At 46.4% G+C, this 23,384-nt stretch overlaps 7 protein-coding genes across 7 annotated transcripts; 3 read left to right on the top strand and 4 right to left on the bottom strand.

The window, feature by feature from the left end:
* Positions 1-1,609: 1,609 nt before the first annotated feature.
* Positions 1,610-4,132, top strand: BDW43DRAFT_324078 (glycoside hydrolase family 55 protein; the record flags this gene model as incomplete). The annotated part of the gene is made up of 5 exons (XM_032049877.1): positions 1,610-1,754; positions 1,819-2,277; positions 2,331-3,516; positions 3,566-3,658; positions 3,742-4,132. 5 exons carry the CDS (start codon positions 1,610-1,612, stop codon positions 4,130-4,132), a joined length of 2,274 nt encoding a protein of 757 aa, XP_031894121.1.
* Positions 4,133-6,922: 2,790 nt separating this feature from the next.
* BDW43DRAFT_316968 (major facilitator superfamily domain-containing protein) lies at positions 6,923-8,661 on the top strand (the record flags this gene model as incomplete). Its single annotated transcript, XM_032048428.1, has 4 exons — positions 6,923-7,032; positions 7,115-7,233; positions 7,316-8,346; positions 8,401-8,661. 4 exons carry the CDS (start codon positions 6,923-6,925, stop codon positions 8,659-8,661), a joined length of 1,521 nt encoding a protein of 506 aa, XP_031894120.1.
* An 842-nt stretch (positions 8,662-9,503) lies between these two features.
* On the bottom strand, positions 9,504-11,213 carry BDW43DRAFT_294515 (uncharacterized protein). Its single transcript, XM_032043951.1, has 2 exons — positions 11,004-11,213; positions 9,504-10,949 (listed from the first exon to the last, which is right to left on the bottom strand). Exon 2 carries the CDS (start codon positions 10,794-10,796, stop codon positions 9,516-9,518), a length of 1,281 nt encoding a protein of 426 aa, XP_031894119.1. The 5' UTR covers positions 10,797-10,949; positions 11,004-11,213; the 3' UTR covers positions 9,504-9,515.
* A 3,817-nt stretch (positions 11,214-15,030) lies between these two features.
* Positions 15,031-16,127, bottom strand: BDW43DRAFT_294513 (Clr5 domain-containing protein). Its single transcript, XM_032043950.1, has 2 exons — positions 16,017-16,127; positions 15,031-15,886 (listed from the first exon to the last, which is right to left on the bottom strand). The coding sequence occupies exons 1-2, from the start codon at positions 16,118-16,120 to the stop codon at positions 15,325-15,327; spliced, it is 666 nt and encodes a 221-aa protein (XP_031894118.1). The 5' UTR covers positions 16,121-16,127; the 3' UTR covers positions 15,031-15,324.
* A 2,611-nt stretch (positions 16,128-18,738) lies between these two features.
* Positions 18,739-19,067, bottom strand: BDW43DRAFT_294511 (uncharacterized protein). The gene has a single exon (XM_032043949.1). The coding sequence runs from the start codon at positions 19,013-19,015 to the stop codon at positions 18,827-18,829; it is 189 nt and encodes a 62-aa protein (XP_031894117.1). The 5' UTR covers positions 19,016-19,067; the 3' UTR covers positions 18,739-18,826.
* A 238-nt stretch (positions 19,068-19,305) lies between these two features.
* BDW43DRAFT_255473 (fungal specific transcription factor domain-containing protein) lies at positions 19,306-21,525 on the top strand. Its single transcript, XM_032039865.1, has 2 exons — positions 19,306-19,409; positions 19,472-21,525. The coding sequence occupies exons 1-2, from the start codon at positions 19,407-19,409 to the stop codon at positions 21,365-21,367; spliced, it is 1,899 nt and encodes a 632-aa protein (XP_031894116.1). The 5' UTR covers positions 19,306-19,406; the 3' UTR covers positions 21,368-21,525.
* On the bottom strand, positions 21,526-23,167 carry BDW43DRAFT_255471 (alpha/beta hydrolase). The gene has a single exon (XM_032039864.1). The coding sequence runs from the start codon at positions 22,664-22,666 to the stop codon at positions 21,683-21,685; it is 984 nt and encodes a 327-aa protein (XP_031894115.1). The 5' UTR covers positions 22,667-23,167; the 3' UTR covers positions 21,526-21,682.
* Positions 23,168-23,384: the final 217 nt, after the last annotated feature.

The following is a 23,384-nucleotide window of genomic DNA, read 5'->3' as shown; positions in this document are numbered from 1 at the left end:
CCTCATTAGAGACGAAATGTGAAGATCTGCTTGCCACATCCCTTGTCTAAGGAGCCCTTGTTGGTCATTGGGGGAATACAGAGAATCCCGTGGATCTGCCAAATTTAAGATGCCGAAAGGCTCAGAGTTACCAGACAGCCACAATGAAAGGGCGTCACTCTTGACTTCTGAGATTGATGAGTAAATCCACTGGTAGTAGATAGTACGTTACAAGTATATGTTTCACAATGCCTAAGGGAGAGCTCTTGATAAGGGCCTCTATACGGGGTGCCATAACATTTACACTAACGTTATAAGATCTCCTTTTATAAGTTATATTATACTCTGCCTTGAATTATACTATCTTAACTATTGCTATATGGTTCACTGTAGTTTACTGGGAATCCTTGGTAAGTAACCCTCAAAACCTGTCAAACGGCAAGTTAGGTGCCATCTTGTTTTATAAATGGGAGACTCGGCGATACGACAAATTACAATGTCCGTCTGGTTTTCTTCATTGAACCAGGTTGACACCGCAATGCCCATTATTTACGTCGACATAGTCTGTTTTATATAATCGCGGCCAATCTTTTGTTCTAAACCTCAAGACATACATCCTTCAGATTCTCAATTCCTTAGGAGGAGACGGAAGATACTGTAGAGAACGGGAAGCCATAGCCTATGAATTGGGTCCTGGTAGACCCGTGCTGAAGGATCGAGAAATGCTAGGCCCAATCCAATGCACAAACTTAAGTTTCACTGTGGATTCGGCCTGGACGGGATATCAAGACATACCCAAATATGTTCCAAGGCGTTTGCCCCACAACCAAACACAGGTGAAACAACTCTATTTCGGAAAGCCCTAAGATCCTACGCTTATTCGTATGGCTTCAACCAATGTTCCATAATGAAACCGAGACGTGGTTTGTTCACCTGGTCTTAGCCCTTATAAAATCGCAGAATCCCACCATGTTGTACCAACCGGATTTCTCGCTTTACCACATCTCTAACCAGCACAGCCCTATGGAAGCATCCGTCCCTGATTTATCCCTGATACTCTTTATTCGACCTTCGACGAGGTTATAATGAGAGCAAGTGTTGCCCTCTTAGTCGGGCTGGTTGCGATCAAAGCTGGGGCTCAGAACCTGGGTGATGATCAAGCAGAATGCCAAGTGAGTACCATAAGAAGAGATTCCCTAGATGCGATACTAGGAACTGACTGCGCGTAGCGTCGGTGTATCCGTAATATGCTGGAGACAGAATCTCTCGGTTGTATTCAAAACGACGCAGCTTGCCTCTGCAGCAAAGCGGATTTCAAGTATGGGATCCGTGACTGTACTATTGGTGACTGCAAGTCATCATGGCAGACGGCTGTAGGGATTGGAAATTCATTTTGTAGTGAAGGTACGCCAATTTTGTTGAATTCTAAAGCTTTGGACGCTGATTACTTTGCGAAGTCACGGCGTCGCAGAGTTTTGCACCCTCGTCTACTTTGCCTTCAGCAAATGCTAATAGCAGTACTTCGGCCGCTCCTACGCTTACGCCTTGCTCTTGGCCTTTACCCTCCCAAAGCTCGGTTCGCCCAGGGTCTATCCCTGGTGGCTATAGGTCTTCTCACCCGAGCGTTTCCATGCCCAGCACATGTTCTCCTTCCTTGACCCCGGGTGATACCCCCTACTGGCTTGCTAATATAGCCCACCAAGGGATTGCTGCTTTCAATACCAATCGGTCAACCTACCAGGTTTTCCGCAACGTCAAGGACTTTGGAGCGAGAGGTGCGTACACAGCCTTGCTTTGCCATCAGTTGTGGCTATTAGGGACCTAATGAACATTGTCCAGGTGATGGAGTTGCTGATGATACGGCGGCAATTAATCGAGCCATCAGAGATGGTGGTCGATTCGGGCCTGCTGGTCGTCGTTCGTCAACGACGACTCCCGCGCTTGTCTATTTCCCTGCTGGGACCTATGTCATTTCGTCTCCGATTGTCGATTATTACTTTACTCAGCTAGTTGGCAATCCAAACGCCCTCCCCATTATTAAGGCTTCACCGCTATTTCCAGCAACCTGGCTTATTGACGGAGACCAGTACCAGAGTGATGGGAATCAGGGCTGGGTTTCCACCAATGTCTTTTTTCGACAAATCCGAAATTTGGTGCTCGATATGACCGATATTCCTGCTGACGTTGCAGCTACCGGAATCCACTGGCCAACCGGACAGGCTACAAGCATCCAGAACGTGCATATCATGATGAACTCGGATTCGGGAACGGAGCATCAAGGTCTCTTGGTTGAAAACGGTAAGCGGGTTGATTTTGCATTGCGAGCACGGTCCTCATACTAACCATTGAAGGCTCCGGTGGCTTCATCACCGATGTCGCCATCACGGGTGGGAAATACGGCGCAAACTTCGGAAGCCAGCAGTTCACTATTCGAAATCTCACTGTCTCGAACGCCCGAGTGGGAGTCTGGCAGGCTTGGAACTGGGGATGGATTTATCAGGGGATTAATATTGCCAACTGCACCACTGCTGTGGATATGACGAATGGAGGCCAAGATTCTCAGCAAGTTGGGTCCATCACCATCATTGACAGTACCATTCGAGACTGCGCGGTCTTCGTGGACACGGTCTGGCGAGAATCTGTATGGAGCAACGGAAGTTTGACGATTGAGAACGTCAATCTAAGCAACGTTCCTATCGCCATCAATGGATCCAGTGGCACCGTTCTAGCTGGTTCTATCTATAACATGACTATTAACGCGTGGGGACAAGGCCATCAATATACACCGTCCGGGCTCGCCAGCTTCAAAGGCTCGCTGACGCCAGTGGCACGACCACCAGCCCTACGAGCGCATGGATCATCGCACTACTATACGAAAACGAAGCCTCAGTATGAGTCGAATCCTGTTGCTTCGTTTGTAAGTATTCGAAGTGCAGGCGCCGTGGGGGACGGCACTGTGGATGACACTGCCGCTATCCAAGCAGCATTACTGTCCGCGGCGGCATCCAGGAAGATAATCTTTTTTGACCAAGGTGTGTATCGTGTGACCGACACCATTTATATCCCTCCAAACTCCCGGATCGTCGGAGAGGCTTTCCCTGTGATCATGGGTAGTGGTAGCAAATTTGCAACCAAGGACCGCGCCATCCCAATCATACAGGTTGGGCGAGATGGCGAGTCCGGTTACATTGAGTGGTCGGACATGATGGTGAGTACCCAGGGATCGACCCCCGGTGCCGTACTCGTTGAGTGGAACCTGCGAGCTGCTCGGGGCTCGGGGATGTGGGACGTCCACTCCCGTATCGGCGGCTTCACTGGTTCGGAGCTCCAGGTCACGCAGTGCCCTACATCGGCTGCTCCATCTGAAGGCTGTGAGGCGGCGTTCACCGCTGTGCACGTCACCGGCAGTGCAGCCAATGTTTATCTGGAGAATGTGTGGATTTGGACTGCGGACCATGACCTCGATGATCCTTCCGATACCCAGATCTCGATATACACAGGCCGTGGACTGTTGATCGAGGGCCGAAATATTTGGCTGTAAGTGCGTACATGTCTCTCTAACGGAGCGCAACTGATAACCATTCAGCTACGGCACTTCTGTTGAGCACCATTCACTATACCAGTACTACTTCTCAGCCGCCCAGAATGTCGTGGCAGGGTTTATTCAGACAGAGACTCCGTAAGCTATTGCCTTATGTCATAGCTGGATAAGGAAAAGGCACAACAGGGCAAAGCTGACCTTTCACAATTCGATAATTCTAGGTACTGGCAACCAAGCCCGGACGCGTTCAGCGGACCCTTTCCCAGCAATCGCGCCTTGCAAGATCCTGAATTCCATGATTGTCAGCCAGGGAGCTGCAACGCTTTGGGCCTCTTCATACGCGACAGCCACAATGTTAGTATCTATGGTGCTGGTCTCTATAGTTTCTTCAGTAATTATTCGACAACGTGCTCCGAGGCTTCCGCTTCGGAGAAATGCCAGAGTGAGATCTTTCGCGTCGATGGACACACGACCAGCACAGTGATCCACGGTTTAAGTACGATTGGCACGGCAAATATGATTGTCCAGGATGGGGAGGCTGTGGTACGATACGACGACAACCGCGCTGGTATTGAAAGCATTGTTGCATACCTCAATACGGGGGCACACTGAATGACAAAGACATATAGACCACATCTGTACTGTTATAATATCTATTTATCCCCAAAGACAGCGGCACTAGAGTATCAGATAGATCAGATCTAGCTCTGCTTAAAAATGCTTGCAACTGACAGCACATCTTAGTCGCCTGTGGATTACTTGTCATGAAGAGGATAGAAAATACTTATAAAAAGTTTCCTTAGCTTCTTTCATAAACAATTATTCGGTTTCAAAACCGATGAGGTGAGGTCTAATCTATTTCAAATATAGTAAGTAGTATATCGCTTGAGGGCAAGGAATCCGAAACAATGGAACAACCTACTAACTAGTCGTTGTACAGGATGAATAGGCATAATAAATGAGACATGATTTTTTTTGTTTCATTCTACTACTGACGTCGCGAGAATATAGAGTGTAGGTGCGAGCTCGTGTACGCGCTTGAAATTCAGGCCTCTGAAACAACAACGTTGTTCACACTTCGCACGTGATCCATAATGAAACAAAATAAAAACAAAATGTAGAGTAGGTACATCCTGGTTCTGTGGTCGATTTTGACCTGTTTTAAGTATCATATACTGTATATCAAAGGGTTATATGAGGCATTTAGTTTGGATAGCATTTACAGTGGTTTTGGAGTTCTAGCTTTAGTTCTGTTTAATGTAATTTGGACACATTTGGGAGGTTACCTATTTATTCTGGCTGGCACTTCTACTTCTAGTAATTAACCTATTGATCCACACCCAAACCACTTAAGATGTTCAGTAGTTGTAATAGCAGGCATATGTACCCAAGTAGATGCTTGGGGCATATGCGCTGAGCTGAGTTCTTCCCCGCTACTCATCGCACTAATCGTCATCGTGGCGGCTCGCGGAAGGCAACTAAAGACTATGCATCTGCAATAGAATGGAGGTAAGGCCAGTTTCAAACATTCAATCGCAGCGGTGCCACCGACCAAGGGAGATCTGGTACAGCTCAAGTGCGATCTATCTCCACTTTGAACCTAAACATATGGCTTCCTTACACCATTTCACGAAATGAAACATGAGTGGAACTCAAGAGGGCCCACTGGGATCAAAGGACTCCGTCCAGACTCGCTAGATAAATATGTGTATGTGGCCACCACCCATCCCGATATGGCTTCAAGATAGTCAGATTCATTCCAGCGGCAGAGAGTGATTCGAGCTCGACGTTAGCATTTATTGGTGGGGCATACGTATAAGGTGGCAGGTAGAGTGCAAGTGGCTTCGACACTGGCCGGTCGATCATGACCAGCAGAGCGATATACACCTGGCTGACCTCAATCAAGTTCCTTGGCTTGCTGTCTGGCCACCACATGACCGCGTAAAGCCGGCAGATTGTGCAGCATACGGCTCATAATACTTGATCAGAGAGAAATATGGAAGATGAACTGAGCCAGACCTTGAATAAAATTTACCCCCCACTTCAGTCATGTAATGTAAATTTATTGTTATGTACTAGGTTCGACGGAGGCTTGAAAGACCCATAAATGTATTTCAACAGGGAAGTTATATTTAGCTTGCGGTACCAGCAAACCTCCAGAGGTATGTAGGCCCAGTCTTATCTTACTCGACATTATGTCCTCTCGTCTATATTCTTCATATCATAGTTGAAGGGTTAGTGGGGAATATATCACTTGGTTACGCATTATGTAGCAAAGGGGTTCGAAGGGGGCATAGGGAGTTGTTCTCTTCTTTATTGTCTTTCTTTCTTTCTTTCTTTCTTTCCTTATTTTAAAAAAGAAAAGGGGCGCGGGGGAGGCAAAAAGGAAAAGACAGAAGGAATATGGAAAAGCAAATTCAAGCAGGACCTACAAAGCTGAAACTTGTAGATCCATGTAGCATCATAATATACAGTATCTTTCCAAATTCCAAGAGCCGTGTTGGGCTCCTGTCGTACTATATCTCCGTTATACGACCTACTATCGTTTCAGAGTCGGTAGAGTTTATCCCAACAAACCGATCTAACCCCTTAGAATCCAAATTCGCCGACCAGCCAATTTTTCGCCCCGTGGTACGGCATGTCCTAATGGGCATAGCGGGCAAATGATGGTTAATCAATTAAAGTTGGAGTCCAGCGATCTCGTTAAGATTCACAGGTGGGCCAGCTAATTTAGTTTCGTCACGTATAGCCAGCGAAAAGAGAACCTTGGTATACACAGGGTTTCATCTAACGGGTTCTATAACTAGACATCTCGATCCACTAAGTACATAAGGTACATAAGGTATAGATATTAGAACCTCCTAGAATCTAATAACGTGTCTTACAAAGTAATAACGACACAGGTCCAAGGTGCTCCCAAAGAATAGTTGTTACGGAGATATTGCTCTCAGGGCTGGGTCTACCAATATCAAATATTCAGGAGTGACGATTATGTTGACGAGATGAGCTGGTAATAATAAAGATGATAAGATAAAGAGAATCTATAGACTTCCACGGTACTACTAGATTCGTCGTGGAAGTTTAATCAAGGATATATTTGATTGATGTCTTAGATATCCCACATCATTACAATACTTTCTTTTACGCCTAATAAGTATGGTGGAAGACTTTACGAATTTTTCGAGGAAGAACAAGGGTATAAAATATAACTAAATTCCTCGTGCACGAGCACTGGCTAGCTGTACTCTAGATTTGGCACGGACTTACACCACCTTTAGCTCCTAGTCATTTCACCTTAGGATACTTTTATTATCCCTTGCCCCCTTAGCCACCAGCACCAACCTGCCGTTAAACAGACACTTCGGTTGCTTTTCTTTTTTCTTTCCTTGAGAATATATAAATATGGCGTCAGAACATCAGGATACAAAGGAGCAAGCTGCTTCTCAAATTCGGGACACATTATGGTCTGAGCCACACATAAACACAAACGAAGCTACGACAAATGTTATAAGGTAAGCTGAACTCAGCTGCTGAAAAACAGGAGAGAATTAGTTACATGAGTGATATGAATGAGTATTGATAGCGTATCAAAAGAGAGATTTCACATCTCAGCAAGGAGAACGAGCGCAAGTTACGGCTCAAGATAGATCTCTATGTCATCCCAACAGTCTCAATGCTCTGGCTGTTCTGTTTCATTGACCGTGCAAATATTGGTCTGTTCTTCTCTATTTCATTTTCCCTTCAGCATTGCGTACCCTGAATGTCTTTACAAATGCAAAACTAAACCAAGACCAGGCAACGCTCGCATCGCGGGTATGGATGCCTCTCTCAAGCTTCAAGGATATGACTATAACATTATCCTGTCTTGTTTCTATATCTCATATATCCTTTTTGAAGTGCCTACGACTATTCTGTGCAAGCAGATAGGTCCTGGATGGTTTATTCCAACGACATCACTGCTCTTCGGTGTCTGCAGTATAGCTACAGCATTTGTACAAACTCATGCACAAATTTGTGGTCTTCGATTCCTTCTCGGTGCCTTTGAGGCTGGAATGTTACCTGCGATTGCCTACTACCTCTCCCGTTGGTATAAACGCGCTGAATTGGCCTTCCGGCTCTCCCTGTGCCTTGTGATGTCCCCACTGGCGGGAGCATTTAGCGGGATTCTCGCAAGTGCTATTCTCCAGCTGAACCGTTTCGGCAGTTTGACACAATGGCGAATGATTTTTGGTATCGAGGGTATTATTACCCTTGCGCTAAGTGGCTTGAGCTACTTCGTTCTTACTGACCGGCCTGAAACGGCGATATGGCTCTCGGCAGAGGAGAAGTACTTTTGTGAACTTCGTCTAAAACAGGAGCGTGTTGGACAGACTGAGATTGTGGATCACATTGACCGCGTTAAGCTCCTACGTGGGGCCCTAAACCCGATTACTTTATTGACTGCTGTGGTATTCTTCTTCAGTAATATCACAGTGCAGGGCCTTGGTGTTTTCTTGCCGACTATTATTTCTGCCATCTATCCAGAGGCTTCCACCATTAGACAGCAGCTCTACAGTGTCCCGCCGTATATCGTCGGTGCCTTCTTCGATGTTGCCGTGCCCGCGTTGAGCTGGAAGTTAGACAGACGCCAGATCCTGATAGTGCTTTCTACTCCAACGATCATTATCGGTTATGTCCTGCTCCTGGCTTCACATTCCGCTACAATAAGGTACATGGCGTGCTTTTTTATCGCCAGCACAGCCTTCGTTGTGGGGCCTTTGTCTAGCGCACAAGTCAGTGCCAACGTTGTAAGTGATACAAGTCGAGCAAGTGCCATCGCTACAAATGTAAGTTGCTTCCCGAACCTTGTAGTGCCCATGTATTAAATCTAATCAAGCCAGGTGCTGTTCGGAAATCTCGGAGGTATTGTTTCTAGCTGGTCGTACATTGTCAAGGACTCTCCAGATTACTATACTGGAAACGGACTTAACCTTGCGAGTGGTTGCATGCAATTTATGATCTCTGTTGGGGTTCTAGTTTGGATGCAACGCGATAATAAAGAGAGGAGCCACCGCAACACGGCGCAGGAACTTGCCGGACTCAACCAAAGGGAGATTGAGCATCTAGATTGGACACATCCTGCCTTTCGATGGAGGCCTTAGTTAGCTGCTATGGTCCTGCTCACCACCGAAAAGGCGGATATAGATACGGACATTGGCCTTTTTGTAGGTTATGAAAGTAAGGATTTATTTATTCTATAGTTAATTGTAGTGTCTATATAGCGAAGAAATCTCTATCTAAATTTAAGCCCCAGCTAAGTGTTGCGTTCCTGTACCCTTTACATCTTATACGTACAGTACAGCCACTACCAGGACCTCACCACCACTACTCAGTTAGCCTTAATCATCTGCATGTCAAGTCAATGAACTGCGACTGTCTCAGTGCTTCCTATAAAAGGCTTTCCTTTTTCATATCAGAATAACTCTAACAGTATTTAAATTTACGTCTTATATCATGAACACCTCTAATAGAGAATTATATATATTCAATAGGAGTCAAAATTTGTCCCGTACAGTGTTCGTTTTACATATCTTTGATTTTGGAGAATGATATTACAGGCAATGATTAACCTTTCTAGCTTTATAAATATAAAGTCTAGATTACATGCAGTAGGTAATATCTCTTTTAACGTTTTAAGATAGCAGTATGGAGAGTAGCTATATTTCTTATATTTAAAATTACTCCTCTGATGTATTAAGTGACATTACTGTAATATTGAGGTTGGTTGACGCTCTGGTGGTGGTTGTAGGAACAGGCCTGATTACTCATAACTTATATAGAAGATGGCGGACAAAACGTTTCTGTAGATGTAGCGAAAGATTTTTGAATACTCATTAACTATATATGATTCTTCTTTTATTTGAGAGATTGAGATTCTATATAAGGCGATCTACTGTATAAGATTACCGATTCTAGCATTACAGGATAGTGATCAATGGATGCTTGTTTCTGCTTGCTAGCCCACCACACGACTCAGAATGGTTTCCAGTGTTCTCCACTTGAAGATCTTTGTGCTTTTTTGGATTATCATTGGTTTAGGGGCCGGTAAGTTGAGGATCAGCCTCGAAATCTCGTCCGTCCAGGAATCTCGCTCTTTTCGATTGATAGTAATAGGCTTGAATCGCTCCAATGTCCGCCGTATCCTAATCCTGTCAGCTGCTGCAAAGCTCAGTCCACTGACAACTTCTAAAAGCAAAAGCACGTCGACGCTTGTAATATAGTGCTCATGCTGCTCTCTCCAATATATGCAACTGATGCACTTAGTATTAGGCCGCCATTTGTCTTGCGTAATTGGTGACAACACAACTTTCCTCGTGTTCTCCTGCACAACTTCCGACACGTAAACTACCCGTCTTGAATAATTTATCTCATTGGCGCTCCAGTCACGGGTCATTGACGATATGCCATCGATGATCACCGAGCGGGGGATACTTCTTGTCGGCCTCCCCGTTCGCTTAGCCCTCTTCCTATCGGCTTTATTTGTCGAGGTCGCTGAATCTGAAACCTGCAGACCAGCAACATTGTTTGGCCGTGAAGCTATCTGACATCCGTCAACCCCCATGAACCCATCCTCAGAACGCCCAGTTAACTTGAGAGATTCTGTCTCCAAATGTTCCTGAGCATCATTCCCAAGAGCCATGCTCTCCTCAAGCCAAGCCTGTACGATGGGTAGGCATTCTCGTCCACTGATGGTAACCGGATCCGTGGTAGATAAAGGCGGAATAGGTGGTCTATATACAGCTCTGTATAGTGCCTTCGTGCCAGGGTACCTCTCAAGGTCATGAGGACATTCCTCAGCGTGTCTTTTAACACTGTCCTTGTTACCCAATTTGCCGAAGATGGCTTGGACGCCTAGGAAAGAGGAAGTAACGTCAAGATTGTATCGAAAAACACCAATTTGTAGCGTCTGGCACAGTATTCCTTGGTAGCCCTCCACCACCACAGAGAACGGCATGTCGGAAGACGTAAATCCTGTCTCTGCTACAGATGGGACAGTTGTAACCAGATTGTACTGGTAGTAGGGTCCCCAGTATCCAACAGGTTGGAATACGGCTTCGGTTAACTTCCACCCGAAAGCAACCTTAAATGACAGGAACGGCTGAGTGAGGATATCTTGGGCAGACTGGAAAACAGTCGAGATAACCTCACCCTCGGAGCCTTGAAGAACTAGCCTTTTGGGGAACATCATCTGTCCACAACTCATGAACAAACTCTGGAAGTCCTCCATCTTGTCCATGATACCTAAGACGGTATGATGGCATGTCAGGACAGTGGCAGTCGTAAAGGGCGAATTGATATGGGCAGGACAGCGTCATACAGACGCAAGCACAGTAAAGCAAAAAGTAATAATAAATAAGAGCGCTGAATGCTGGTACAACCATTCAACAGCCTAGGGCGTGGTCAGCTAGGAATAGGAGCTAATAGAGCTTCACAAGTTATATACCCCATTTGCAAGGTGTAGGAGCCTGTAGCAGGACAAGAAAGATGCTTGACCTCCGAGAACAGTTTATACAGCACCAGATGAACGCGACAGTATTAACATTGGAGGCTGTTTCTAGAATACAGTTCGCCTCAAGTTAAAGTTTTTCATCGCTTGGCTGCTCTACATCGTTGTCTTAATGGGGTTACAGCTCTTGTTTTAGCACCACACCTGAGCCTCTTGGCATGAATCAGATGAGTAGGCGGAATAATTCCAGGGTAGCCCGGAATCTAACCTCACATGCAAGTTGGTCTACTTTTCCGGGTCCACAAGGTAGAAGACTGGTCTAAAATCTGAGTAGAGGATGTATCTTAATAGAATGCGACAGCAGAAAACGAAGTTATTCAAGGCTACTGCTCCAAGGAAAGACCAAGCTGCAACCTTGGCCATTCACCACCTAGGAGCCGCAGGTGTATATATTTTTATATAATGACACTACTACCATTTCCTCCTGACTATCTGGACGGCCTCAAGGATTGGGACCTTGCCTTATGAGGTCTCGACTGGATCGACGCTCCACCGTGGTAATCGGCGGGTTGTAACTCAGGCTTGAGAGGGAGGTAGATTTCGCGAGATTTTGTGGCCCGACGCGGCCGCTATTGTTACAAGACCCACTAAACCATGGCTTGTGGATTTAGCACTCTGGTGAGGCTAATACGATGACCCATTCACACATAAGCCTGATTGGGCAAATACAATAAATAACTCTTTATTGGAGTACTGTGAGAATAAACCCATCTCAACACCCTTGCCAATGATTTCCGTTTCGTCCTATCGGCAATTGATGCTGGACCACATGTTTATTCTGCTACCAGGGCACCGAGGTACTATGCACGTTGCTATCGCCTGTTTTGAGCACGCTTCATAGCTAAAATAACCTGTGTCCTATGAACTTAATTTTGGCCTGCAATCCGCCGTACCATGGGTTCTGAACGGGTAACCTATTCCCGCTCGAACATTAGCCTCCCAATATGGTATTCCTTGCTACCATTTCTTCGCCAGTTTGTCAGGAAGATACAGGTTTCAAATTATATGTGTTGCTTCTCGTTTTCCATATTTCCTTTGCCGATTAATAGAGTTGCTCTGGATTTTGACATTGAGAACCCCACTTGTCCCGTCATTCAGTATGTTGGCCGATAATGCCCTAGAGCTAATAACTCTAGTGGAATCATGTGGGACGCTGTAGTATTACTTTGAGAAGGTAATCGGTCAGTTCCTACAAAAGACATGGCATTGCACACGTTAAAATATATACATATATATATATATATATATATATAAAACTAAAAAAGAGTACAAGTAGTTCTACATTTTTATGGCCTTATAAATACATTCACTTTTTCAAGAGTAAAATATCTCCACTTTTTTGGTAATATTCCATACCTAGCCTCCACTGAATAAGAAGGCAGATGCTTGGAAGACATTGCCTTCAATTAGGACAGTTTCATGTTGAATGATCGAAAACTTAAAAAATGGACTGAGGGATCTTGTTAATAGAAGGGAGAGCATTTGAAAACATTATTTGTAATATCAACAACGGTCATACCGTGCTCTAACTCAGGCGCTCTGGAGGGCGTTCGGTTCCGGCGGATGTTGCTGTGGGCTCCAACGGCTTTCCCTGGAAGGCTAGATGTCTCTAGATACAAAACGTTACAAAATTTAATTTATTTTAATTTTTATTTCTTGCTCTTCCTGGATGAAGCGCTTTTAGTGGTATCACTTGATTACTTTCCCATGCCATGATCATCGGCGCGATTTATGCGGCGTAAAACAAGGACTGGAATTGATCAGACTCCCCAAGGCCTGGAACTGGTTCGCTCGTCATGTTCTTCCCGCTCCCCCCCCTGGGATCTCCAGGCTAGCCCGGGGGACATGTTGCACCGGCGAAATCCCACAGCCAAAACGTCCCTACTCCGATTAAAAAAAAAGAAATTATATTAAACTTAATAACAAATATAATTTATATTTCTAAGCTAGTGTCACCAGATCAGTGGGGCCGCGGTAACCTAACTTGCGGAAGTCATCACATCATGGTAGTGCCACCAGATAGAGTGGGATCTTCACTTGGCGGAGCCACTCCGTGGCTATGGCAATTGGCTCCCCTAAGAGCGGAAATTCACATTGATAAGAATGTTGATCAACCCTTTACTGAAAGGCAGCTGATCTTATCGAGCTTTTCCAAGTGTTGCGACAGGGGTTCACAGGGACATTTTCTAGGTTGCCGCCGGTAACTGCAGTTGAGCTCGCATTAGAGCACCTGGCCACTCCTAACGCTGCGATACAAGCGTTCACCGGCACGCTTAGAAAGTCATTGGATGGAGGTTTGCCTCCATAAAAGGCCTACCCAAGGATCCCTGCACAAAAAGCCGACGGGCATCGAGATGAGAACGTCGGGGTACGGTAACGCCTAAGTGCTACATGAGCAATGCTTCTAGATAGTAAATAGCGCTAAATAGGCTCACCCTCGAGCATTTATCTATGAAGGACATGATAAAAGTAACTGTTGGAGCTCTCATTTAGAAGGGCAGGAAAGTATCAAATTAATATATGAAGGGTATTGGCTTTTCTGTTGTAGATTTGGAGCCATCCAGATCACACTCTTCAGATCCGGGGGGAAAAGGAGGTGTATTGTGTGACAAGATCCAAAGTAAGGGCACCAATTAGAAGAGGATTACTCCGTGCCCAAATTCTGGGTCATACTTCCGTCCCTAGGTAGATATGCACTCTCCCAATTGGAGCCCTAGTGTGTAGATTCTAATAGTCGCTGCAGCCTTCTGATTTAATGAACAAAGTAGGTAGCTCAAACTCTATTATACACTTGCATTCGACCACCTCTATGAATATTCGACCAAGGGCTCGAAGCTCGTTGTAGAAGGTACGTCCAGTTTATGTCAGAGCCTATAGGGAGCTAAGGCGGCGACGACGTGACCTGACCTCAACACCATGGAGCCTCTGTATGATAGATCTAGACCTTAGGGACCACCAATCCCACACATAAGCACTTATACCAGCTCTATCAGTTTACATCAATTTTATAAGGCTGGTTTATGCGTGGCCTACTCCAGGGAGGATAGTAGATCCCGATGTGCGGACACACAACCAGGAACTTCACGGGTGACCCTCATTCACCAAATCTTATCTGTCAATTTAGCCCTGACTACCTAGTACAGGGCACCTCTTTGAATCTGGCTTAGCTGCGGACATAGGCCGTTCGAGACCTTTCATCCCTCATTTTGATGGGTGAGCCGCTTCAAGTCCCCCACGTCCTTAGCGTTGCCCCCACAAACTCCAGTCTGTCAGCAGTGCGGGCTCTTTCACTGGACAGTCTTCTGGAGTTGTACCCGCTCCTTTCCTTTTCTGGCACACGTTCAAGCTATCTCTGTATCAGGCAAGGCGTGAGGACGATTAGAGCACGACTAATATGCGATGTAACATTGCCGATCTGTTTCGAGGTTGAGGAGGAGTCATCCAGCCATGGTTGAATGCTAGCTAAGTTTGTCGGGTGCGGGAAGGTCCACTAAGGCGTCATTTGAGCCAAGTCCTCATATTGGAGCACCTTATCGCCCCCCCCCCTTTTCCTTTCGGAAGCCCTCCACCCAGAAAGGTTCCTTTATGTGGAGACAACCAATCTTATGCTTTAGATTTCATTGCTATTCGCAACAGAAATATCGATGGTGCAAATCCCTGTAGAAATGACATCTAGCTTAGAGTCTAGCTCTAATACGCCAAGAGAAGGAATTGGTTCTCTAGTGCCCAATCAGATCCACTATTAAACTTTGTTGATTGATCATTGCATCCTTTTCCAACAACAGAACTGCTGGCCTCAGCCTGTCTCCAAAGGAAGCTTTGATAAACAGTGTACAGTTAGACAGGACAGGAACAGTGGAAGCACTGAAGGGTTCGGGGAACCACCTCTCCTATTTGATTCACACAAATCTAACCATGATTTCATGATGGCGTGTGTATACTGCAGTAGATCGTGGCACACCTGGCTGGTTCTTAATAGATGATATCCTTATTTATGGACTGATAATTATCTGTCCAATATATGCAAATAGGACAAAGAACAAGGAACAAAATATGTGCAATTCATACGACTCGGCTTTGTAAAAGACAAAATTACTCAGTTTGCTTCCAGAAACGTTTAAGAATAGTCTAGCCTTAGAAGGGGACTCAACGGATAACAATATAAGCGCAGGTCGGCTCCGGGGCCGTCATACAGTGTCTAGACCATATTGTGATCACCATATTGTGGTCTTGACCCTTGCATCAAAATTCCAAATAGTCAAGAATCGACCCCAAGGCTGGATAGCACTGGGGTTGTCGACCCAGTTGATATGGAAGTTGAACTTAGATCAGACCCGGACACCGCAGGGTAGACGCAGACGGCTGCGTTTTGCCCATATCCATAACACGGCAGAGACGTCGAAGTTTGTGCCATTCCCTCGGTTGAGGATAGGTGAGTTGTCGTAGCCCAAGGATCTTCAGTGTGCCAATATGCTGCATCTATTCCTGGGTCATAGGTTGTCGAAAACATACTGTTTTGCGTATCTTTTGGATGTGTGGGGTTGTGGACAGTATACGAATAAGGTATATCATGCGAGCTGAACACTTGATGAACTGGATCCTGTGTTTCTTCGACCGCCAACGAGGGGATATCTGGAGGTTGCGTGCCCCTGCTTATGATTTCGCCAGCGTATCCAAGCGGGATCGCCTTTGCAGGGCCGTTACCTCTGTCCATCGCTTGGGAGAACCTTCGACGAGGCACGAGAGAAGGACGACGGGATGTTTTACCGATGCGCCACTTCTTCAGACGGCTTCTCAATTGGGATTCGCTGAAAATAAATCTAGTCAGCGACTGAAAGGGTTAAAGTAGTTCTAGCGATAGAGTAGGAGGAATGGGCTGGTTGCAACGGAGGGAGGGGGGGGGGGGGGGGGGGGGGGGGGGGGGGGGGGGGGGGGGGGGGAAGGGTTCACCTAGGATCAAAGCACTCCGTCCGAACTCGCTTAATGACATGCTTGAGGGGCCATCCTTCATCCCGATATAGCTTTATGATTAATGACTTCTTTCCCTCCCACATCTCTGACGAAATCGAACCCTTCATTGTATCGAACCAAGATGATGGGTATTCGATGGCAGTTTCCGTGGTGGGGCGAAGGTAGCATATATAGCCCTCGTAAATTAGACCTCGACTTGTCTAAGCTCTCTTGCTGTGATATCTCGGAATCCAATCTCCGAGAGGCTAGTTAGAAGTAGGGGCACCACTGTACAGACTCGCCACTACCGAGGCTCCTTTATATCTTTATCTTAAACGCAACCCTCAGGTAGTAACAGTCAATCTTGCATGTTTACGTTCAGTATATCCTACCAGTTGGTAGGAAAAGGTTTAAAAAGGTTTTCCTATTTGTAATTTTATTATAAAGCTGATAGGGAGGAAAAGGAGAGGAGAGAAAGACATGATTGGAGGCACTCGATATGGTAAGCAGGATGTCAAATAAAACAGCGTACAGCGACGCCACTCAAGTCGTCGTTCGTAATCTCAATGACTCCCTATGGTTAAGTTGTCCCATAAACTTCGCTTGTGCGATCTACTGCTGCTTGAAACCTTTCCAGGCCCCTAATTAGGACTACTCAACAAGAGAACATTCTCATCCCACGTGATATTAACTCATTGGCCGGGCCAAGTTTTCGTTCTTGTGCAATAGCCTGCTAGTCTACTTAGTAGTTGAGATATAAGCAATCATTTCGCGCGGATGAGTCCGGCGTAAACTCATTGCACAGCCGCTTATATCCGAGATGAAGGAAAGTAAAGAAGGCCTAGAGCGGGCGGAAACAACCCATTAGTGGTATTTACCAGGTCGCTCTCCTAAAAATAAGTGGTCGCCTTGTCAAAGATGCGGCTAGATCTAGTTTTCCCATGCTATCCTAGCCAGAGATTGCAAGCTCCAATTATTGCTGATCTGAATCACCAGCGTATTGGTTAACAGGCGTGGGTTCATGCCAGGGCTCCACGGGAAGCCTTGCTCATCCAGGGGCCTTCCACGGACTAGCTCTCATCACGGCGCCTTGAAAACCACCCTTGAGGAAAGTTTATCAGGCAGCACTACCCTGGATTGATATCTCTCGCGGATTTATACCTCTGGCAAAGGGGGAGATAATGTGGATAGAAGAAGGCCTGCCTTCTCCGGATTTTGCTTTACGATTCAAACCTTATTTTCTCAATACGGAGACACTAGTTGCCCTAGTCATTTGGATCTAGGTATCTCGCCGATGCCATTGTAATATTTCTTATATCGCAGTTCATTTGTAGCTTCCTCCAACTCTAGTCATAGATGTCCGTATCAACCGGTTCTCTTGCAGTGGTTTCTCACCTAAATGTATATAATGCGGTTTTATATCACTTCAAAAGCGACAATCCTTTATGATAGAGAACCGTACACGGCGACTACAGTCTCTAGCGAAAACATTCTCACCGTCAAATTCACAATGATTATCTTCTGGGCCCAGTGCCATGATCTTAGTAAGAATAGTTTATTCGGTGAGCGCATTTAAATTGAGGGATTTTGTAAGTGTAGTCGAACATTAAGCACGAACGGTATAACATCGGAAACCTCGATGACCCCAGCTCCTATGATTTTTGAAATTGCTTATTCTAACAGACCAGCCGCTCATTCTGTGAAACAAGGGGGCATACGTTTTATTAAACGTCATTGTTAAGCCCAATCTGGAAGAGCTTAGCTCCATCTTAGAGCCCTATCGTTTTACCTCGGGCTGAAATGCAAGCCTTACGGTTTGGATACTCATCCTGCCAGTGGCGAAAGCAGAACCATTTAGAACCGCAGAGCTCTACAATGGGTCCATTACCATCCACACTAATTTGGATGTTCCTCATACCAGGGCAGATAAGCTTGATCCGTCATATTGTCATGGCTTGTAAATCTCTGCGCCCGCGACTGCTAAGATTATTCTACGACGGTAAAGCTTGAAGTTATATGGAGAGTTCCCTACTGACCTTGACTGCGCCTTCGATCATAGAAGCGCTGAGAGAAAAGATAAAACGCATGAAATAGGGAGCGCTCATCGTCGTTGTACCGTTCAGATGTGGTAGGACCAGTTGTTCTAGAGCTTCGTTAAATATATTGGAGTCCAGATCTGAAAATGTACTGCATCTCTCGAAAGGAATGTAAGTACTATGAGATATGAAGAGGAGAGAGTTACTTTAATGAATTTACCGTTCTTAGAAAACATCATCCCCGTTGTGTTAAGAAATTGGCGGGTGGGCCTTTGGCGGACTATGGGTTGTGTTGGCTGAACAATCTATTTGGTGTTTTTGAAACTGAAACGATAGTTTCAGAGTGGGTATAAAAGTTTGGATGCCGTGGTATAGGATCTGACTCACTTAACGGTGTTTTAGATGGAATAGAGCTGATGTTACATGCGTTTAATTTTCCTAGAGTTGCAGGTCTGAAGATCTGGTCCTTGATCCTGACCCCATCATGAAATCTCTTTCTTATGAAAATCGGGTTTCAGTGAGGATTCAAAATATTCTAGGCGGGCAATTGTAATCTCCACTACCCGGCCCATCTCTATTAAATTATCTGACCTCTCCATCCATTATTGCCAGCCGCGAGGAGGGTCCAGCATGGTATGGTCACGGTTGGATACGGCTCCACACTGAAACCAGCGAAGATTCATAACGTGATCCACGCACGATCTGCCCAACCCCACGCGCCTTTTAAAAATGAAGCGATTCAGAAGACCAAAAGGTCTGCATTGATATAGATAATTAAGCATTTTGGACGAGTAGAAAATTGAGGAACATTATGACCCCGTATACCACATCTGATTTCCCCATCCATGCACCCGGTGAATGGAAACAGATGAACCGGCGGACATTCCAGAAGGCGATCCCTTCGCTTTCATTCCAGATTCGTTTGGTTCCCTGGGTAAAGCAAGTAGAATCCTGTGAAGGCATAATTCGCAAAACGTGTTGTTACGCGGCTTCCATCGCCATTCCTGCTAAATCTCACGGATTTATGTTTTGAAGCCCAAGTTTGCCTATTTTACCTTGGGTCATATTCATAAAATGGATTTATGACACCTGCTGAGTCAGCCAACCGGATGGATATTTCTCCGAGGGGCAACCAGACCAGGCAACAAGGCTATCAAGTCGGCCCCCGCAAAACATTCCAATCCATTTTTCGGTAGTATATGCTTTACACGTCTGGCGCCCGATCATTATGGCTACGACAATGCCCAGAACCCGAAAGAGAAAGAGAACAGTTATATCATGTACGGAATGTCATAGACGAAAACAGAAATGTGACCGCAGTTGGCCTTGCCAAAATTGTCTCAAGCGAGGTAAAATGGTAACTACATTAAATATCTAAGCCTCCCCTACGAGTTCCAATTCGTTAATCATACGTTGTAGTCACTTTGCCAGTACGAGGGCCTTGAGCCTCCGAAGACCCCTCTTTCGGGTGACTCCTCTAGTTCTGGCACTCGCAATGAGCTAAATGTGGATTCGAAAACCATTGAGCCAAATGGGCCGCTGGACTTGAACACAGACACAGCGTTGGACCGCAACGTACTGGTCAGTGGCCTGGGATACTCTGCACATACCAGTCACAGCACCCTAGGTGTCTTGGGAGCGCTTGAGACGCACAGTTATATCGGAACCCCGTTCTCGGCCAGCAAAGAGACGGTCGGGGGGAACCTTCAGTATGACATAGCCTCCAAATACAAAGACTCCGTACGGTACCTGCCAGCAAGCCATCACATCCATCAACTGCTCGATTTCTTCTTCTCCCATGTTAATTGGGCTTACGACGTGATTGATGAGATCACCTTTCGACGCCAGTTGGAGTCTTGGACGAACATCCCCTACTCGATGTTGCAACGCGATCCCAATGAATTAGATCCGGAGATACGCGTGTTTCCCGCGTTATTACTTCAGGTTTTAGCCCAGACATTGCTGTACCATCCATCGAACGATGAAACACTCGTTTCTTTGAAGTATATGCCAGGAATGTCGTTCCACGACGTTGCCAAAGAGCTCAGCGATGCAGGAGCCACAATTCTGGACCTGCTAGGGAAGAGGTGTCTTACACTAGGTACGGTTCAAACTGGCTTGCTGAGGGCAGCATTCTTGAAAAGTAGCGGTCTTGTGGTCGAAGCTTGGCATACGCTTGGGAGTGCGATTCGAGATGCGCAAGAATTGGGTCTTCATTTCAACGAAGGTATCTTTGAGCAGCGCCTGCCATGCTCAGATGCAGAAGAGGCAGTTTGGGACCGTGAGAGGCGCAGCAGACTCTGGCTGATCTTGCATATATGGGATACCCACATGGCGGTTGTCTTAGGCAGGCCGATTGCCACCCAGCTGCAACAGAGGACCTTCACACTCCCCCAAGATGTCTGCGCACGGCAAGAATGGACGCTTCCAACGAAGAGAACGGAAGCTGACCCGCCCACGGCATTCTCCGTGCTTCTAGCGGGCTACAATACCGCTTATCAATACTTTCCCACCATCCATCGAATCGAGCAGAAAGGTGGTCGACAGGAAGACTACGTCACAGTAGACAAAGTCCACGCGGCTATCATGCAAAACATACATTCCTTGCCTTCTTGGTGCCGCGCGGACAAGTCGGATTCGCGGTATGACCGGGAAGTGGGCTGCACTTGGTTGCCTGCTGCGCGGGAGACTCTATGGTCCCTCGTTCATTTTGTTCTACTCGCTTTACACAGACCATACATCTTCTCCGCGCCAGAAAGCCGCACCCGTGCCTTGAAGGCCGGTTTACAAATCCTTAATGCCCAATCTAGACTCTTCCGGTTATTCGAACAGCAACAGCCAAAGGTATTCAATATGATATATGCGTCGTTCGATGCTCTTGTACTTGTGGCTGCTATCTACATCCTCTACCCGCAGGAGAATCGCGAAGATTTGAAGGAGTCATTGCAAAGCATTGAATGGGGGTTAAGCACATTGGCTACGTTAGGGGAACACAATGAAATGGCGAGGACTGCACACGGAGTAGTTCTAGCGCTCTACCGTCGGTTAAAACCGCGTTTGGACAATTACCGCTCTAGTGCATCTATGAATGGTGAATCCAGCGATAATATACACGCCCCTGCACCACACCCAATGCAAGATCTGTTCTTTCAGCACCTCTCCGGTGTCACTTCGCCCGCGACTAACCAGCCGTTTACTTTACCGGATGACTTGACCCTTGGTCTCCCGGATACCGCCCTCCAGTTCGGCGGCACGTATCCGAGTGACAGCTTCTGGAACTTTATGAATGAATATACATTTCCGACCTTCTATTGATGGTCTATCTTTCATGTCGCTATACCAATGCGCTTTTGGACGGACCTTCACTTGTCCCGGTCGCCACAACATCCTACTGCGTCTCTTTGACTACAAGGATGAATATAGAACAAATAATGTCAAATTTTCTTCCTATAAGATACCCGTGATGTGACATGGACTTGACAAAATATAATATTAAAAGGCAACCTTGACATGATTACAGCAAACCGGATTGTCAGCTGCGAACATTTCTCGATATGAGCTCAGTATCGATGAATAACCTGCGAAGAGAAAAGTTCGTTCTAAATCTCACCGCATGACTCCCAGGGCTTACTAAATTTGTTCAAACCAATTGGCAATATCTCCAACGTTTTGGTCAATGCAGTCCGGCTGGTCATAGTGCTGGAAATGAGAGACATCATTGTTCCAGATGAGCTTTTTGTTTTGTGTTGGGATCGAGTCGAAATGCCGCTTCGCTGCCGCCGCGTTCATGCAATTGTCTCCATGAATGATCAGGGCGGGCTTTTGGAGCCGACTCACTCCGGACACAGTCGAATAGCCAAAGTGATCCAAATCACTCATAACCGCGTATCGGTTCTCGAAACCCTTTAGTGTCCATGGACCATACCATGACCATACCACGGGGCCCGGCAGTCCCGCGAGCGACCCGGTCGTGGGGTCCGCTGCCTTGGGGTCCACGAGAGGTTGATAGATGACTTCCCCTGTGGTCTCGTACAGCTTCTTCGCCTCCCGCGCGCGTTCGAGTCGGGCTTGATAGAGCGCCTCGCCTTGCTCCGGTGTAGGCATCTTGAGGGAGGAGATATCAGCACCGGGCTCGACAGAGACGCATCCCGCGCAGATCATATACACGTCCGTCTCATGATCGCGGTAGTATCCCGTTACAGATGCTACGCCGACCACCCGGTCGTCGTACGAGGCCACGTCTAACGATTGCGGTCCTCCTTGACAGATGCCGACGAGGAAGAGCCTGGATTGGTCAATATCTCCGCGAGATACCAGATAATCGAGGCCCGCGACCATGTCTTCATTCTTCATTTTCGGGTTCTCCAGTCTGCGGGGCTGTCCTGTGCTCTCCCCAACCGTCCGTGGGTCGAAGATTAGGGCGGCGTATCCTTCGTCCGCCAAGCGGGTGCCGTACTGGTAGGGGGCCTGCTCCTTCATGAAGGAGTAAGGCCCCGTGATTACCACTCCCGGCGGATTTGTGATATCCTTCGGTCGGAAAAGCACCCCCGCGACAGTTTCTCCATGGGATGGGTAGGTGACCTTCTCCGTGATGTACTGGCCATGCCGAGGCATTGTGGTGATATGGTGGATCAGTAGTACTGGTTCGGGATGGTTATAGAGAATACCGTTGTAGTAGTAATCGGCGACTTATTGTTGATACAGTCAACAATATCACTTGTGAGGATACAGTCGCGCAGTCGCATTTATAAGCCATCTCTCGATTGCCAGTCGAAGGACTTGTTCGGATGAGAGTGGTGACATCAGTCTGTTATCGCCGACGAATAAACTCAATATATCGGAATTAATGTAAACTTCATTCTCAGCATTCAGAGTCAAGTGGACAAGTCTGGTGGAAATATTAGTGTCTCATTGTGGCAGAGCATCGGCGTTAACCTACCGCATGTTGTCGGTGATATTTATCTCGAAGTTCTAGGATACGGTCTAGAGCTAAGAACAGTAGGTGTAGCAGCCTCTATATATATTTGGGGGCTACACAGTACCATGTTAAAAGAATTGATAGCCTTGATATCGCCTCACAACGTGTATAAGATGAGCACCAATAAGACTACTACTACTAATACCTCCTCTACCGTTCATTTTCTAGATCTTTTAACTGTCTTGCTTATTCAAAATTTTGTTTTCCTTTTCTTCGGACTTTAGGTCATGACGTCAGAATACGAATGATGCCTCAGGCAGGCAGCCATTAACGCCGACGCGCACACGTGCCCAGGGAAAGTTATCACCGACGGGCCAATTATTGGATCGGAGACGCAAGGGATATCACGAAAAA

The sequence above is a fragment of the Aspergillus alliaceus genome (assembly GCF_009176365.1).
Source record: "Aspergillus alliaceus strain CBS 536.65 unplaced genomic scaffold BDW43scaffold_92, whole genome shotgun sequence".
Classification (NCBI taxonomy): domain Eukaryota; kingdom Fungi; phylum Ascomycota; class Eurotiomycetes; order Eurotiales; family Aspergillaceae; genus Aspergillus; species Aspergillus alliaceus.
The sequence above is the reverse complement of the archived record's forward strand: the minus strand, read 5'-3'. Positions and strand labels throughout refer to the sequence as shown.